Source organism: Falco rusticolus, chromosome 17, assembly GCF_015220075.1.
Source record: "Falco rusticolus isolate bFalRus1 chromosome 17, bFalRus1.pri, whole genome shotgun sequence".
Classification (NCBI taxonomy): domain Eukaryota; kingdom Metazoa; phylum Chordata; class Aves; order Falconiformes; family Falconidae; genus Falco; species Falco rusticolus.
In genome coordinates this window covers 2,050,660-2,067,356 of record NC_051203.1, presented here as the reverse complement: position 1 = coordinate 2,067,356, position 16,697 = coordinate 2,050,660, and the positions used below count along the sequence as shown (strand labels likewise).

Genomic DNA, 16,697 nt, shown 5'->3' with positions numbered 1-16,697 from the left:
CGGCACCCATCCCCGGGGACACCTCGCTCCCGTAGCCACCACCGCGTTATGGGGGGGAGGGGCGGGGGGCCTGGGCGCTGCGCAGCGCCGTTGCGGGGTGCAGGATGTGGCTCCCCAGGCCCGCGGCGGGCGGCTGGCACCTTGCAGCTCGGTGCTGGCTCCCGCAGCCCGGGAGTGACAAAGGGGGGACCGCACTCCGCACGTGCGCGTGGGCGCCCACCCCGGGACCCCGGCCCCACCGCGCAGGCGCCGCGTGCCCCCCGCTCCGCTCCCCCCCGCCGGGGCCGGCGCGCCCATGCGCATGCGCGGGTGGGGGCGGGGCGGGAGGGTGGCGCATGCGCGCTGCGTGCGCGGGGCTGGGCGCCTCGTCCCGGCCGGGTCCCTGTCGGTGCGGGGGGCGGTGGTAGCGGCTGCGGTCGCCCCGGTCCCGTCCCCCCGCCCATCCGCCCCCCCGCAGCCGCTCTGCCTGCCTTGGCGGCGCCGAGACCCCGCCGTCGCCCTCAGCTCCTCGCCGCCCTCCTCCCGAGGGGCTCCGGTAAGCCGCTCCCGCGCCGGTGCAACGGGCATCCCCCACGCCCGGTGCTCGGCATCCCGTCCCCCTCCCCCGAGGCCCTGCGCCGCTCCCGGGCTGGGCTGGGGGAGCAGGGGACCGCATCCCCCCCCCCCTCGGAAGACCCCCGGGCCGGTGGGGCGGGGAGTGGGGGCGCTGCGGGCCAGGGGCGTTCCAGCGGCGAGGTCCCCGCTTCCCCCGGGGGTGGCCGCGCTGCGGGCAGGGGGACGGCGAGGACCCTCTCCTCCCCCTCGGCCGGGGGGCTCGGGCCCCTTTTGTCCGCTGCCGGTGATGCTGCCGGGCCGCACGAAGAGCCGCCGGGCCGGGGGGCTGGAGCCCCCTGCCCCGTGGTGGGCATTGGGTGGGCGTCGGGTGGCCCCGGTGCAGCCGGGACCCGAGCACCAACAGGTGGTTTGGCTCTGCTGCCCTCCAGCCCTCTACTTTCCCTTTCCATCCCATTTTTTCCCCCTTTCTAACCTGTTTTTGTCACAAAACCTTCACGTTCTGCTCTCCAGGGTGTGAACCTGGGGGCTTGGGCTTCCCACCGGGGATGCAGTGGGATGCAGCGGTCCATCTCCTCCACCTCGGGGTGCAGGGAAGGTGACCTGCCCCTGGCCCGCGGTCCCTCGGTGCCGTTCCTCCGCGCAGCCGTAGCTCCATCTCACGCAGCACACGGTGGGGGGCTCTGCCGGCCCCCACGCTGGTATCTTTTCTGGGAGCCAACCTGGGAACACAGCAGACAAAATAGTTGGTGCCCGTGATTTGCAACGGCACGTAAGGAGGCCGTGTAAAGATCCCCAAAAAGCCAACAGCAAAAAGTCACTCTTAAAACACTGCCACTGCCCAGGCACGGTAAAAACGGGAAGTGTGCGTAACCTAGATTTGTCTGCAATTTCTAGTAATAGTTGCGAAACTTGGGTTACCTTACTGCGAGTTCAGTTATGAGCGGCAGAACTGGGCTAAGGTGGCTTTCCACTTGAAATCTTTGCATTTTGGTGCGTTTGAGAAAGTACAGCTGGTTCTCCAACGTGCCGTGAAACTTCCATGCTACCGGTTGCAAGTGGCATGCTATGATGCTGACCTACTGGATTCTCTTAAATAAATACTTACACTAGGGTGTGTTTTTTCTTTTTTTTAAATTACAACTTGTTCAAAGGCGGTGGTCTTCTGGATTTTGCCAGATTTCTGTGTGAAAACCTCTAGGAAAACCAAGAGAGCTTAAAAGCAACTGAATGCCTTTTTTGTTTTGCTTTTTCCTCCCTCGCTTGCTCTGTTATTGCGATGACTTTTGGGGTTTTGATAAATTTCAGAGCAGAAGAGACTGCAGGCAACTGATGGCGTTATTTCTGCAAGGGTCACAGGAAGAATTTCTGAATAGATGTTTCAGCGGTTAAAACTAAGAAAATACTACCATTTATTAAAGATAGAATATATCGGCAGAAATAAACATTCACAGTACTGCCTGAAATTGTGGTTTTTGAGGCATCATGTTTCTTAAGTTTCCTTCCCTCTTATTTTCAGATCAAAAATGTTCAAAACAGGAAGTTCGACTTGTACCTTTTATTTTGTAAGACTTTTCCCTACTTAGTCTTAGTTCAGACGACTGGGCTGTCAGCGTTTGTTGTTAAAATCTTAACTCTGTCGTTCAGCATCACTTTGCTGGTTGCAGCTCTTGTTTGAAGGTTATTTGTCATTTATAATGTTAAAAGTTTCCTCCCTTTTTCTTTCCTAACAGCCATGGCAATGACAGGCCCGACACCGTGCTCGTCTATGAGTAATCACACCAAGGAGCGAGTTACGATGACGAAGGTGACGTTGGAAAACTTCTACAGCAATCTCATTGCGCAGCATGAAGAACGAGAGATGAGGTAAAAATCTTTCTTGGTTTCTTTCCAACCTGGGTAAGAGCCAAAAATACATATTAACTGCATTTAGTTTTTTGGAGCCGAGGCAAAAATAGAAGATTTGTGCTGAGCACGTACCTAAGCTCCCAAGGTGGGCACCTGGATGGGGCTTGGCACGAGAAGCTTCCAGAGGCAACCGCTGGGTTTCTGAGTTCCCCAGTAGCTTAGACTGGAGCTTTTCAGAATTTCTTCTGAAAGGAATAGAAACATGCTTGCAGGTGCAATGGTGATACCACTGTTACCGCGTTTAAAAAACTCCACATATAATTTGATGATTCGATTTGATTCTATATACATTGATTACAATGGAGTAGAAACTAACTTTGGGATGTGCTTGGGGCCGTTCAAGTACAATTTGGAAGTAGAAAGCCAACGTTTACAAACATTTCTCTTGCCTGTGTTCTGTTGCCTCTTCCCATTTTACGTCCCTGGTTGTAGTATGTAAAACTCGTTGTAGAGCATCGTTTCCAGTGTGGGTTGTAATGTGTGGTCACGTCGGCTGCTGAAGGAAGGGAATCTTTCCAGAGACAATGAGGGATGGCTGTGAGGACTGTCACTTAATGCTAACTCCTGATCTGTGAGTTAGCTGCACCTATGGCATCCCTTTACGTTGGTCAAAGTATAACAGCGGTGTAACTGCTAAGCGTGACTTTTACTTTCCTTTGGCTGGAACCCTCCAATTTGCTGAATACCCTCAAGCTGTAGCACCGGCACTTCTGACGTTCTCCCAACTTGCAATGTAGCCTATAATCAGAATTTTGAAGAAGCTTCAGTGTTCATTCTGCCAAAACCCTAACTAGATCCAAGAGGAATGCCTGCTAACGACAATAACTGCAGGACTGAGGGAGCAATTTAGAAATAAATACTAACTTGCTTACATATTTTCTTCAAAGCTTCAAATTAGTAAGGAGAGATTAAGGTCTAATCCAAACAGATAATATCACTGATTTAATTCCTTTCTTTCTCTTCACATGGCTCTTGCTTTTTATTACGAGTGCCATTGTCTACTCCCAAAACCTCAATGGCAGGGTTTTTGGTTTAGGATCGAGACTTTGTCTGAACAAATGTACTAGACTTTATTTTTTTTTAACACTAGATGTGTCTGTGGCTGTGCAATTATAGGACCTGTTAAGGATATTTGGGGGAATTTCAGCACCGCTTGGTCTTGCTGAGCTATTTAATTCTGTGTATTGCAGCAGCTGTCTTTTGCTGCTGGAGTCACTGTTTTGAGTGTGAAATGAGATGACCAGACAGGGCTCACTGGGTACTTAAATAAGGGCAAAGTGATTTAAATGTGCCCGACTGTGGAAGCAATAACTCAGAATATTATCGTGTCGCAGCAGCTGCGTAGTAGCACAGGAGGCCGGAACAGGATCTTGCAAAGAATGACTTGCATAAAGAGAAGGAATTTTTTAGTACATTTCTAATGTTATACCAGTAAAAACACACATGGAGAGGGAAAAAAAAACCCCAAACCACCAATCCCAGTTCAGCCAGCTATTAATATGATCAGTGTTGGGGAAAAGGTCCCCAGGGGGTAATTACAAAAGTCCCCTGAGGCCATTCCTCCCTCTGAAGTCTTGCTTCCTCTTTTTATTTTCGCCCAAATGATAATTTTGTACTAAGGCTGTAAATATTTCTGATTCTTTAAGGGGCAGAATGTGTACAGACATACTTCCCCTTCCCAAATATTTTGAGTATCTCAGGTATTAGGAAATAGAAAGTAACTTGGTCTCATTTTGTGTATGATGAGTTTGAGATGCAGAGAAATTACAGTGCAGATCCACAGATGTGTTTAAACAGCTAATTCTCCCTGGAATAAGTGAGACTTTGATGTTTAAATATTTATTCTGTCTCTGGCCTTAAGCGACTTGCCCAGCTGTCAAAGAGAGAGACAAGAATTGAACCCAGATCCCTTCAATATACAACAAAAACATGCACTTGAATCGGATGCGAAACTCGAGGCAGATTTAGATCGTCAAAATTAGAGAGGAAAAGGCTAGAAGGGTAAAGCTGTAATATCAGAGTCTTCAGAATTCATCTCATATCTGAGTCTCTCTTCTATATCATTTACACTTTCACTTGCTGGCATTACATCCTCCTTTCACAGCAAGCATAGACCAGGGTGTGACTAAGAAACAAATCAGTGATTCAGCCTTTATTTTTCTATTTTGTCTCTGCTATAGACAAAAGAAGCTAGAACAAATGATGGAAGAAGAAGGCTTAAAAGACGAAGAGGTAATGAACATGGGAAGATTATCTTAATGGTTAAATAAAAGTGATTTTTCTTTATAAATAGAGATTTATGGAATTTATAAATTCCATAAATAAATGGAATTGCTGTGTTCTCCATGGAGCTCACCTGCAGAATTCTCACTGTGGGGTGTTTTTTTGTCCCCCTAAACTAGAAAAGAATCAGGAGGTCAGCACATGCACAAAAGGAAACAGAGTTTCTTCGCCTAAAGAGAACAAGGCTTGGTTTGGAAGACTTTGAGTCTTTAAAAGTAATAGGCAGAGGAGCATTTGGAGAGGTAAGCCCTGAAATGATGACTAAATGTGTTTTTAAACAGCACTGGTATTTGTTAAAGACTTGCCTAGTTTATACAAGTGAAAAATAAATGTTGTAATAACTGCAGATTGTTTTTTAGCTTAACAAGTCCCACGCATCTGCCTTTATGCCTAATAAATGCTGGTTTAAAAACATTATGTGTTTTAAAGGAACATGAATGCTGTTGAAAAGGACTTGATGTTTGGCAGCGTACTTTGTGTGACCTCCTGGGGCTGGCCTTACAGACGGGGAGCAGGAGGGCCACCCCCAGCAGTCTCTTCTGGTGGCCTCTTCTTCAGAGAAAGTGGGTTTGGCCCAACTGCTTTAGGTGTATGATCGCTCAGCGTGCCGTCTCCTGTTAAAATTATTTTATCTCTTAGAATTAACAGAACTTGTTTGACGTGACTGTGCCCTATGGAATGCTTTTTCTCTTTATAATCTGGTATGATTTCATGAACTGGAAGCCAAAGACTTGACACCCAAATTTGTCAGGGAACTGTGGTGATAATGGTGTAGTTGACTCAAGTTTTTGCATACTTCCTAGGTGCGACTTGTCCAGAAGAAAGATACGGGGCATGTTTACGCAATGAAAATACTGCGCAAAGCTGATATGCTTGAAAAAGAGCAGGTGAATAGCCACCCTGAGTAGCAATGCTACCGTCCGTGTTTTCGATGACTTTGGGGAGGTCACTGTGATGTGTGGAGAGGAGTAACACGCATCTGTGGTTTAGGTTTACTACCTAAAAAATTGTGGGGTTGTTTTGTTTTTCCCATTTCTTATGGAGGAAGTAAGTCAGAAAAATCTCATATGAATGCACAAGGACCTGTCTTCTTGCAGGCTCTTTTCAGTGTGTTTTTTTTTTTTTTTTTTTTTCTTTGAAACGTTCCTTGTAACAGTGCAGAAGTTTGAAGGTTATGTAGTTTTCACCTAATAGTGTTACAGCAGCAGTTGCAGGCTATATTGCATGTCACAGAACGCTCAGGACGGTGTTTCAGACGACCTCTAACGCCTCACTTAGTTGCGATGGAAATTGCGATCGTAACACTTTGCTAAGAGGCTCTCTGGTCTGAAGCAAGGTAGCGCTGAACTCTTTCTGCTTGAAAACGTGGGGAAGCAGAGTGTTTTTCGAAGGACCAGGTGTCTTTCTCCACTGAAAGAGAAGGGATGGTTCTACGTATCTAACGTACGTGCCTCCTTGCTTTATGATGATGTTACACATAGGGATACACAAATGATCCCGTATAGATAAAGATCGGTGTTCTACTGCATTTCTGATTTACAGAATCAGATATAAATATCAAAGTGATATGGACGTGGAATTCTGACTCAGAGACATAAAGTTTAACATTTTTAAGGCTTTCCTCTGCTAGTATTTCTGGGACTATAATGGTCTGAGACCATCGCTTTTTGGTCAGCACTGGGGTCAATCTAGGAAGCACTGTGTGTGTTCAAAAAAAACAGGAACCGGTTTCCATTTCTGAAAATACTTGTTTAAAAAAAACAAACAGCAGTGTGTTCACACACAAGCTTCATGCAGCACTGCTATATCAGTGCTTTGGTCTAAATCTGTGGGAATAGGCTGAAGCCGTATCTGAAGCATGTGCTAACTTTTTAAAGAAGAGCTAGGTTTATAGAGATTTGTTAGATACTTTTGTAAAAAATGGAGCTGCTTTTGTATATAGGATTAACCTGTTTTTATAATCAACCATGTGTTTCTCCTCCTGAATCTTCCCACAGTAATAAATTGTGTTTTGGAGTGGTCTGTTATCCAAGTGGTTTTAAGATAAGTGTTTTCATAGTGTTCCGTTATCACTTGTACAGTTCTGGTTTGAAGGGGACCAAAATGCCGTAAGAAATGAAAGATTAAAAATGTAAATATGGGTTATCTCTCTTGTACGGAATCTTGTTGTTGAGGAGGGTGATTTACATTTCTGTAGCTTGAGTTTTTGCTGAAAGGAGTGAGGTTAGTGCTCTCTCGTCCCCCTACATGCCTTACTTTATGGCAGCAAAAGTCACACAATAAGTATAAATGTTATTCAAGTGTAAATGTCCAAAGGCAAAAGTCCCCATAAAATTTCCAGTGAAGACGCTTGAACGTAAAAGGGTCTTTCAGATCTTCACGCTGAGGAGTAAAATGGATTTGCTGTTCAATGGGCTTTATCACATAGGAAAACAGACAAAAAAAGAAACATTTTGGAAAAATAATAGCAGCTTAATGAAAGTTTCTCACCTTTTTACTGTCAGAAGGATGGCTTTTGGATTTGTATTTGAACATGTGATGCTATTTTATTACCCGAAAATATCGAGGGGTGTAACTTCCTGAAGTTTTGGTAGTGTTTCTGCCCTTGTGCAGAAGTTTGACTGCTGTCTTTTCAGTATTTGATGCTTTTCAATGTAATACTTGAACTATCTGTGAAATAAATGCATCTAATAAAACACAGCCTTGTAATTAATCAGCTGCATATGTGTATCTCCAGGTTGGCCATATTCGTGCGGAGCGGGACATTCTAGTGGAGGCAGACAGTTTGTGGGTTGTGAAAATGTTCTATAGTTTTCAGGACAAGCTAAACCTCTACCTTATCATGGAGTTCCTGCCTGGAGGTAACTACCCGAAATCAAAAGGCTGCTTTCCTTTTGCTTGTGGATTTCTAATTTCTTAATTACAACTGTAGCCTGGGCCTAGAGTGTTCTGTGGTTACCATCCAGCGGTGCTTGTGCTGTCCGTTACTTTGTGAGGAAACAAGTCCTTGTAAAGCTTTTTGCTTTTTGTAAAGCTTTTTACAGTCGGGGTGCTGAGGTCTTCGGGTCAGGCTGGAGGTTATCTGCCTGGGTCTGCCAGCTGCAGATGTTTGAAACTTGGCCTCAGTACTGGGCTAGTTCTTATCTTTACCACGCACTGGCTATCTATAGAACCATAACGTAACCAGGTTTGCATTTTTTGTAACCTTTTGCTTTTAGCTGGCTTGCAGCGGGAGCAGCTTTTAAGGTCTTTTTTTTTTTTTTTTTTTAAAGGATGATGTTTGTTCTTGCATGATAATGCTGCTGTAACTCAAAGTTATCCTGAAAGCCTGTAATGTATGTGATGAAGGAAACCACAAGAATGCTTTCTGAGATGACACTGCACAAATGCAATCTGTTCTTTGTAAAGTGTCTATTTTAATCTGTGATTCAGATGTGAAGAGTGGCAGTCCGCGGCAGTCTCCTTTAAGGGATGCTTCTATACTGCCAGTTCATCTTTATGCTATTTAGCTCTCTCAGTGAGTTTAATGCAATGACAGTACAAACCTTTCCCCATACAGTGACACAAGGGAAAATATGAAAGTTTGTCACAGAGGTGCTGGGGAACTGTAGTATTTTATATGAAATATTTAAAACCTCAGGAAGTCTTAACTAGCTTGGCTCTTTTCTCTGTAAAAGCCTTCAAAAATTAACAAGAGTGGAGTTTGTGTGTTTGCTTGTATTTATTTACCTTTGCTATTTGCGGGGGATGGGCTTCTAGGTGATATGATGACCCTGTTGATGAAAAAAGACACTCTAACAGAAGAAGAGACACAGTTCTATATAGCTGAGACTGTGCTAGCCATTGATTCTATTCATCAGCTGGGCTTTATCCATCGGGACATAAAACCCGACAACCTTCTCCTGGATAGCAAGGTGTGTACTGACCACTGGCTGGGGAGTAGTAAATAGGTCTTGCAAGTTTAATTATCGACCTGAACTAGTGTTGACAGCTGTGAAAGGCAGTGGGTGGCGGTGCTTCTTTCGGAGCCCTGTTCCTTCTGGCTTTTGAGGGTAGATCTGCCACATCGCTGGGGAAACAAAAGCCAAGAAGGACCTCCAGCTGTGTCCGTACCTCACTTACGAGCTCTCTTCTGTCACTTTTTGGTTATTTCAGCTGCAATTTAAAACACGCAGTTTCAGTTCTCCCCTCTTAGTCAAAAGATGTTTCCTTTTGCTCTCACATCTTGTATGTCACACTTGCCAGCTGCTGGGTAGATGATGATATCAGATGTAAAGGATGTAGTTGTTCCTCTAGCGAGACTGAAGACAGAGATATGATCTCCCTCAGAATCAGAATCTATTTCTGATTTCTGAAGGCTTGGCCGGGTTACCCGATTGTTTCTAGGTGGTTATTGCAGGTAATGTGCAGAAAGCACGATTGTGTCAGTATCTTCCTACTGCTCACTACAAGTTTGCTTAAAATTTAGCTTGCTGGGAGAAAGTTTGCCACCAGGAAATTACTTTACCAGGAAATTACTTTGCCAGTTAATGCATTGTTGGAATTACTGCTGGAATTCTGTGTGTCTCCATCTAGACACAGACAAATTTAGAGCTCTGAAAAGGATGTAGATTTTTAGATACACATTTAAAAATTGCACTTAGTTGGTGCGGTTGCATGTTGTGCACTAACACCGGTCCAATTACTGAATTTAAGGTGTTTGCCTGTTGGGGTCAACACAAAATCCAGGGATTACAGGTGCCTCTGGAGACATTTGCTTTCACTCTGAAGTGGTCAGGAGCTTAGAGGAGCAGAGATTTCTTGAAGTAAACAGCTACTGGGCTTTCTCTATAGTAGTGATGAACGTATCAATGGCTTTATGTACGCATCCAGTGTTAGGCTAAAACAAGGAATGCAAAAAGAGTGCGTCTATTGATTATACAAAATAAAGGGAGGGGAAGAAGTAGCAAAGTTTATCTGCTACAATAATGTCTCGTATGGGTTTGTATTTTTTAATATATTTTTTTTTCTTCTCTAGGGTCATGTGAAACTCTCAGATTTTGGTCTATGTACCGGACTAAAGAAAGCCCACAGAACAGAATTTTATAGGAACTTGAACCACAGTCTTCCTAGTGACTTCAGTAAGTTATTTGGCTTCAGAAGGGTATCTGTGTACTTGGTGTTGGTGCCTGACATAACTCATTTCAATGTGAAGCTAGAAGTCAGCAGTGGAGGGTCTAATAATCAACACTGCATCCTGAGGTGTAACTTTGATTTTCTGTAAAACATCTTTATAAAAATAATTTCAGTTACTTTAACGTACAAACACAATCCTCGTTTCCAGAAGTTTATCTTTGAAATAGATTCGGATGTAGCCCTTCTTTGCATGTGTATTAAACCTTGAATGAAAACTCAGTGTGATTTGGTAGGTGCTAGCTCTATCTCAAGTGTTATTTAAATTACCAGGTGAGCACACAGTCTCTTTGAATATTCAGTAATTTTCTCAGGGGGAGTTAAAAAAGCCGCTGAAAGCATGGATTGCTAATGAAAGGCTTGATAAAATTTTATCAGTGTTAGGTTTGGAAGTTGCTGGTAGGTTTAGGGTATTGACAGATGTGCTCTTTGCAACCATCTGTACCGGTGGAAGAGGTTACGTCCCTGCTTTGCCTCTTAACTGTCAGCTGCCACTGCCTGCTAGAGGCTGCTGACCACTTGGATCTGCCACTGCAGGTGCCCCTTAGATGGTGCCAGGTAAGCTGAGGCAGGTTAACTAGTTCATCTCTGCTGATGTGGCTTGCCTTCAGCGGGGGGAATTAAAGTGGGCTTCCACAAATAGCTCCAGCTTCACTATGGTGGTAAATTTTGGCTGTAGGGGCCAGTGATGAGCACCTGGGGACTGTGAGCTCTTACTGGGACAGCTGAATACAAAATGGGCTGTCTGCCCCGGCCTGGCTATCTTTTTTTGATGTCGTAAGGGAGATCTTTAGTATGATGTTTTGGAGTTAAAAATGTATACTGGGTGAGACTGGTAGTCAGTCACATATATTTCAATCTCCTTTAGCTTTCCAGAACATGAATTCCAAAAGGAAAGCAGAGACCTGGAAGAGAAACAGACGGCAGTTGGTAAGTACGTTTCACCTGCTTGGAAACGTTCTCTGCTGAGCTGCTGCATTCAAATGGCACACGTATTTACATGAAGGGCAGTCATCCATTTCAGAGTTCTGAACACTACCGAAATAAAAATATTTGTGCTTTTTCTTTGAGAAAGAGGAATGATTCTAGTTTGTCCTTCATCCATCTGCTGAACAGCTGGTGACCTGTAACTGAGATGGCACTGCTGTAATTATTTACATTGATATCTGATGTCTCCCGAGCTAAAACTAACAGTTCTTGCCACTTTCTATATAACAAAGGGCTAAAGACCATCCCAAGGTGTATACAGACAGTGATACCTTTCCCCACTTCCCTGACGGTATTTTAAGATTCCTTCACGTGAACGTCTTGATTTTGTCTCCATGTGCCTTGAAATAAAGGTTTTAAACAGCTTTGCTAAAGGATCTTTGAGGCAATCTAGTGTCTTTCTCAAAATAACCGTTGTGTAAGTTCCCACTTCCATATCAGGCAGTTTTCTCTAAAGATGCGTAACTGATGGTATTTGTTCCAGGCTTTTTCTACTGTGGGAACTCCAGATTACATTGCTCCTGAAGTTTTCATGCAGACTGGATACAACAAGCTTTGTGACTGGTGGTCACTTGGGGTCATCATGTACGAGATGTTGATCGGTAAGAAACGGGCAGCGCACAGGTTTTATGCAGGAATCGTGGTGTAGGACATCAGCTGTATTTATGTGCTTGGGATCAGGTTCTCAAAGCATTCACTCCTTTGGTTTTGTGAGGTGTGTTCTGACAGCTGCTTTGTAGACTTCAGTAACTACAGCAACTGTTTTGACTTTAAGATTGTATTTTTCTTTCTTTTCAGGTTATCCACCATTCTGTTCTGAGACTCCTCAAGAAACATATAAGAAAGTAATGAATTGGAAAGAGACTCTGACTTTTCCTCCAGAAGTTCCAATATCTGATAAAGCAAAGGATCTTATTTTAAGGTGCCAAGCCACACGGTTTGCCAATTAATAGTACTAATTTTCTTGTCTTGTGAACTGTAATATATGCCTCTCGTGGCTTGCTTCACATGACAAATACCCCTGATGGCACATACTGTTGCACACATGCATCAAATACTGAACTCCCTTGTCAAATACATTTGTCTCTCAGAGTTCATTTAGTGGTTCCCTGACGGAACTATGCTAAAAAGGAGCTCCCATGGAAGTGCTGCCGGTCTGGCAAAATACAAATGTTTCTCCTTATTTTGTCTGTGAGCTTCTTGTGGAAGCAACTTAAATCTTTTTGTCAGAGCTAGCTTCTTACAGTAGCCATGCTTTTGACATTGTATGTGCTGGAGCATACAGATGTATCCCAGCGCATGCTGACTCTTGCTCTTTCATTTGTATTTTCAACTCTTATCTATTCTCAGGACAGAAATATAAATGTCTAGCTTTTTAGGCTTTATATGGCCTCCTGCTCTACACTGGTCCTGAAATAGAAAGGGCACATTATCCTGTTGTGAAAGAGTACCACATCTTAATTGTAGCATTTGACACGGCATTCCTAAACATAACTCTGTGTTGCTTCTGCAGTGGGAGTTCTTAATCTTCTCCATTTATATGTTAAGAAACCCTAGTAGTATCAGTTCAGAAAGCCGTTCCATTTCTGGATGGAATGCTTTCATTTTCATTCTTCATTTTCATTCTTCCTTCCATCCCAGATTTTGCTGTGAATGGGAGCACAGAGTTGGTGCATCTGGTGTGGAGGAAATAAAGAGTAACCCATTCTTTGAAGGGGTTGATTGGGAGCATATCAGGTAAGATTCTTTGCAGAAAAGCAAGCTGCTCTTTTCTATGGACTGTTTAAAGCTAGTCCTGTTCAACAAAAGGCAGCAGCTTGACTGGCATTTATCATATCCAGGTGTCGCTAAGACGGTTTTGTTCCTTATCTGAAGCTTGCTAAGGTTTAGGTACCTACGGTCTTTGATTCTGTTACAAAATGGAAACTGGCTGAATCCTGATTTTTCCTGCTTTTGAAATCTTAACGCTGAATCTGCTCTTCTTGGCAGAGAGAGACCTGCTGCAATTTCCATAGAAATTAAAAGCATTGACGATACCTCAAACTTTGATGAATTTCCAGAATCTGATATCCTTAAACCAACAGGTGAATGCTTTGATTCTGCATGTAAACAATCCTCCTCCTTCTCTAGTGGAATAATATAACTTTCCTTTTAATCAAAGAAATGATCTTACTAGATGCTAGGGGTTTTGTGTCATGATCAAATCGTTAGCTTGGTAGTCTTGTGGTGCAGGGGTGTGCAAACTGTAATTTGGGTTTCAGGAGGCAGAATGCAGACTTGCAAGTGATGTGGGAGCTGTCTGTGAAAGGGCATCTCTAAGAGGCAGCAGAGGTCCCAGCAAGTTCAAATCTCAGCAGGACTTGTGAGCCCAGCATCGCGAGTACCCCCTTAGTACCGGCTAATTCTTGCTAGCATGTCTAACCCCTAGTACAGGGAGTAGGGAGAGAGTAGGACAGAAGGGGATGATAGGTTTCTGTGTAAATCTCAAAAGGATCCTTGTATTTACCTGTCAAAGCACAGTCACACATTTGCTCCATGTGTTTAAAAAAAACATGTTACAGCAGTTCTTGATGGGGGCTGAAGAATGAATCTGCCTAGACTTAACGATACTTCTTTCTTTAGAAGCATTCTCCCCTACTGCACAGCCAGTGTTTTGTATGAAAATAAACTTTGCAGCCTTCAAAGGATAATTTTACTTTTTCTATGTCTTACCAGGGGCAACAAGCAACCATCCAGAGACTGACTACAAGAACAAAGACTGGGTTTTTATCAATTACACCTACAAGCGTTTTGAAGGTCTGACAGCCCGAGGAGCAATACCATCCTATATGAAAGCAGGAAAGTAACAAATCTTCACCTGGGACGACTTCTGAGCCATGAAATTCTGTTCCCGGACTTTGGGTTTATATCCGTACAAGAACTTTTTCTTTTTTTAAAGAAAACTTGAGGGCTATTAACTCTTGAAGAAGACTTCAGGACCCTGTTTTGTTATGCACCCTGGTTGCTACTAAGGATTTTTTTTTTTTTCTGCACCATTGAAAAATTCCACAAAATGTTTGCATCATCTCTGCTGCAAGCACATTTTGCTGCTTCAGGAGCAAGAGTTTATTATCTTTTGAAATTCTTTGCCAGACCGTACAGTCCATCGGGAGATGAGAGCAAGCCTTCACTTTGACATTAACAAAGCACGCGATGCTTATGGGGACTGTTTTGCCAGTCCTGCATTAAGTGACAAACTCAATCTGCCAATTCTGCCAGCGCTGTTTTCCCAGTGGCTATGGACTTCAGTACAGAGGAAACAAAGCAATAATTAAAGTTTGAGGTAGACAACTCTCCAGTAAACTTACCTAGTAGGACACAACTTGTATTGCCTTAACTTTAGTTTGTAGTGCTGTTTTTTATAATGTTACTTGGAAGCCTCTTTAATAGCATTTCTCAGCTCTGTCTCAGTGGCCTCCAGCCGTGGTGCACTTTACTTTTGGTACTAAGACAGTGACCCTCAAGCCATTGAATATTTTTTTCTAAATTAAAAAACTGCGCAACTTCTAGACAGTGACAGGAGAAATCGGCCACTTCCTCTACCAAGCGCCAACAGTTTTCAGTTGTTGTATGAAAGGATGGATCTATGAGCAATGCGGATAATAAAAAGCACAGCCGGTAACACAAGTGGGTCTGGAATTAGAGCAGAGAGGGAGGGAAATTCATTTAATCCGATCTTTGGTGGGCATCTTGGGTACAGCTGGGTCAGCCATGAGGCTTCCCGGTCCTGCTGCTGCCATCGTTTGGCCACTGACAAGTCTGCTGCATCTTCATCGGTTTAGAGATGAAACCAGCTTCTGTGGCCTTTTTGCTCTTTGTTTTGAGCAGAACAGCAGCAGCTTCTTCCATGAGTCTTGGTATCGGGGGCCTCTCTGGCTTTTCCTTACGGAGCTCCTCTTGCTGTCGTGGCTGAACCAGCTGTCCCTGTAGTCTTCCAAAGAGACGGTGCCTCGTGGGGTCACTTTTGGGGCAGTGGAACCCACCGTGTCCACTCTTTTGATTATTGCCTAGTGTAACTTATCGAAGTCCGTTCAGTTGTGATCAGGTCGCTCCCCAGGAGCGCCCCGAAGTGCCTTTCCTTGCCTAGGCATCTCTCGGAACACGACTGCATTTTGGGAGGGAGGATTCTGCCTCAGTTGAGCTTTCCCAGATTCGTCTGTATCATCGTGAGCTCTGCTCTGCACCAGTGTTGTCGTTAACTCTGTACTTCCGGGGCAGATGCCATTAACCTCTGGGCCTGCCTGGTTCCAGTCTTTAATTTGCAATTAGATTCTTAAAAAAATAGAAATGGAATGAGGTTTCTAAAAGCACGTATCAATTCGCATTGTCTTGGATTCTTGCAAACTTTTATTGGTGCTGAACACTAACAACAACAAAAGCTTTTTTAGAAACAAAGCTAGGGCAGTGTATCAAAATAAAAGGAAGGCTTTCAGTTATATTTAGTCCTAACTTTCTAGATTAGGAAAAGAAAGAAAATGGGTTTGTAGTGATATATTTTTTTTAATAGGTGCTTTTAGGGAATTTTTACCTAGATTTCTTTTGAACCGAGTGCCATCATGAAGGACTGATTGGGCAACTGAAAGTACCATATATAGCTAAAACTGGGTGATAACTTGTTAGCATCCTCTCCCTTACCACCCCTTGTGCTTTTTACGTGTCCTAGGAGTTTAATGAATTGCCATAAGCAGTTTAGATACTAGTTGGATCCTACAAAGCAGAAATGCAAAAACAGCCTTAACTAGAAGTACCAGTACTACCTACTGTAGTTAGTAGGGCTTACTCGGAGAACTAAGGGCTAATTGAAGTAATGATTTATAGGATCAGGCTTTTTATCAACTAGTCATTAATAGCACCTTCTGCTTCCTTTTTACTTTTTATGAAGGGCTGATACCAACTTCTCATATTGCTCCATCTCCTTATCCTGCAGTTTCTTCTAGTCGTTTGAAAATGGTGCCTTAAACCATTGGAAAACTAAGAGGTACTAATATCAAAACATTTTTTTTTTTTAAATTCCTGACAGCTTAATTACTGCCTTAAAAATAAAAATTTAAAAATCAAAATCCTTTAAAGCTGCTGTGGATTAGGAATAAATGATTTTGAGATAGAAGCTGCATTATTACCCTTTTAACTAAAAGGGACTGGCATTTTTATTTATAAATACCAAAGATGAAGAAGCTAAACAATTGTAAGTTGTGATCACTTGCTGTGAAAACCCCCCAACTATACAGTAGTATGTATTGTGCATTTTTAGTGTGTGTGTGTTAAAGTCTTCTGAAACCTCAGCTTGTTCACTTTTTGAGTTAAAGGTGAAGTTTTTCAAAGGCACAAGGAACAGTTGGGTACCTCGCTCCTGTCATCTTTCGGTAGAAGTTGGATGGCTTTGAACATAGTCCTCTCGGACACCCCTTTTCCAGGGGTAGGTTTTGGATCAGAGTTGCATTGTAAGCCTGCTTCCTAGTACAGCTATTCACCAACACTAGGGGGAAAAATAAAATACAGTGTCTTCTTTCCAGGATCCATACTTCACTGCTAACAGATTAAGATTTTTGTATGCCTGTTCCATCTCCCATATTAGCCAAATGTTTTTCTTAGCTGCTGGCTTGTGTATTGAGGTTTTAAGTATCTTTTAGCACTATTTTTTTTTTTTTTTAAGCTGCAATCAGTTGCTGGACTTCTAGGAGTAATTCCCATCTGAATTTCCAATGGATCTGAACATGAGTTATGCTGCCAGTTCATCTCTGTATCATGCCTAGCAC

General features: G+C 43.5%; 1 protein-coding gene across 2 annotated transcripts; it reads left to right on the top strand.

The window, feature by feature from the left end:
* The first annotated feature begins 340 nt into the window (after positions 1-340).
* Positions 341-16,430, top strand: STK38 (serine/threonine kinase 38). Of its 2 annotated transcripts, XM_037410690.1 has the most exons (14): positions 342-535; positions 2,286-2,418; positions 4,641-4,692; positions 4,863-4,985; positions 5,547-5,630; positions 7,481-7,604; positions 8,503-8,657; positions 9,761-9,863; positions 10,784-10,845; positions 11,387-11,504; positions 11,701-11,824; positions 12,544-12,639; positions 12,892-12,986; positions 13,618-16,430. In XM_037410690.1, the coding sequence occupies exons 2-14, from the start codon at positions 2,288-2,290 to the stop codon at positions 13,746-13,748; spliced, it is 1,398 nt and encodes a 465-aa protein (XP_037266587.1). In that variant the 5' UTR covers positions 342-535; positions 2,286-2,287; the 3' UTR covers positions 13,749-16,430. The 2 variants fall into 2 exon arrangements, with proteins under 2 accessions (XP_037266588.1, XP_037266587.1); XM_037410691.1 differs by lacking the exon at positions 12,892-12,986 and having other exon boundaries at positions 341-535.
* Positions 16,431-16,697: the final 267 nt, after the last annotated feature.

Excerpts from the sequence above, each read along its gene's own strand:
- STK38 (XM_037410690.1), top strand. The coding sequence starts at position 2,288 with ATGGCAATGACAGGCCCGACACCGTGCTCGTCTATGAGTAATCACACC. Across the intron at positions 10,846-11,386 it reads AGAGAAACAGACGGCAGTTG|GCTTTTTCTACTGTGGGAAC; the intron begins GTAAGTACGTTT and ends TATTTGTTCCAG. Across the intron at positions 11,825-12,543 it reads GCAAAGGATCTTATTTTAAG|ATTTTGCTGTGAATGGGAGC; the intron begins GTGCCAAGCCAC and ends CTTCCATCCCAG.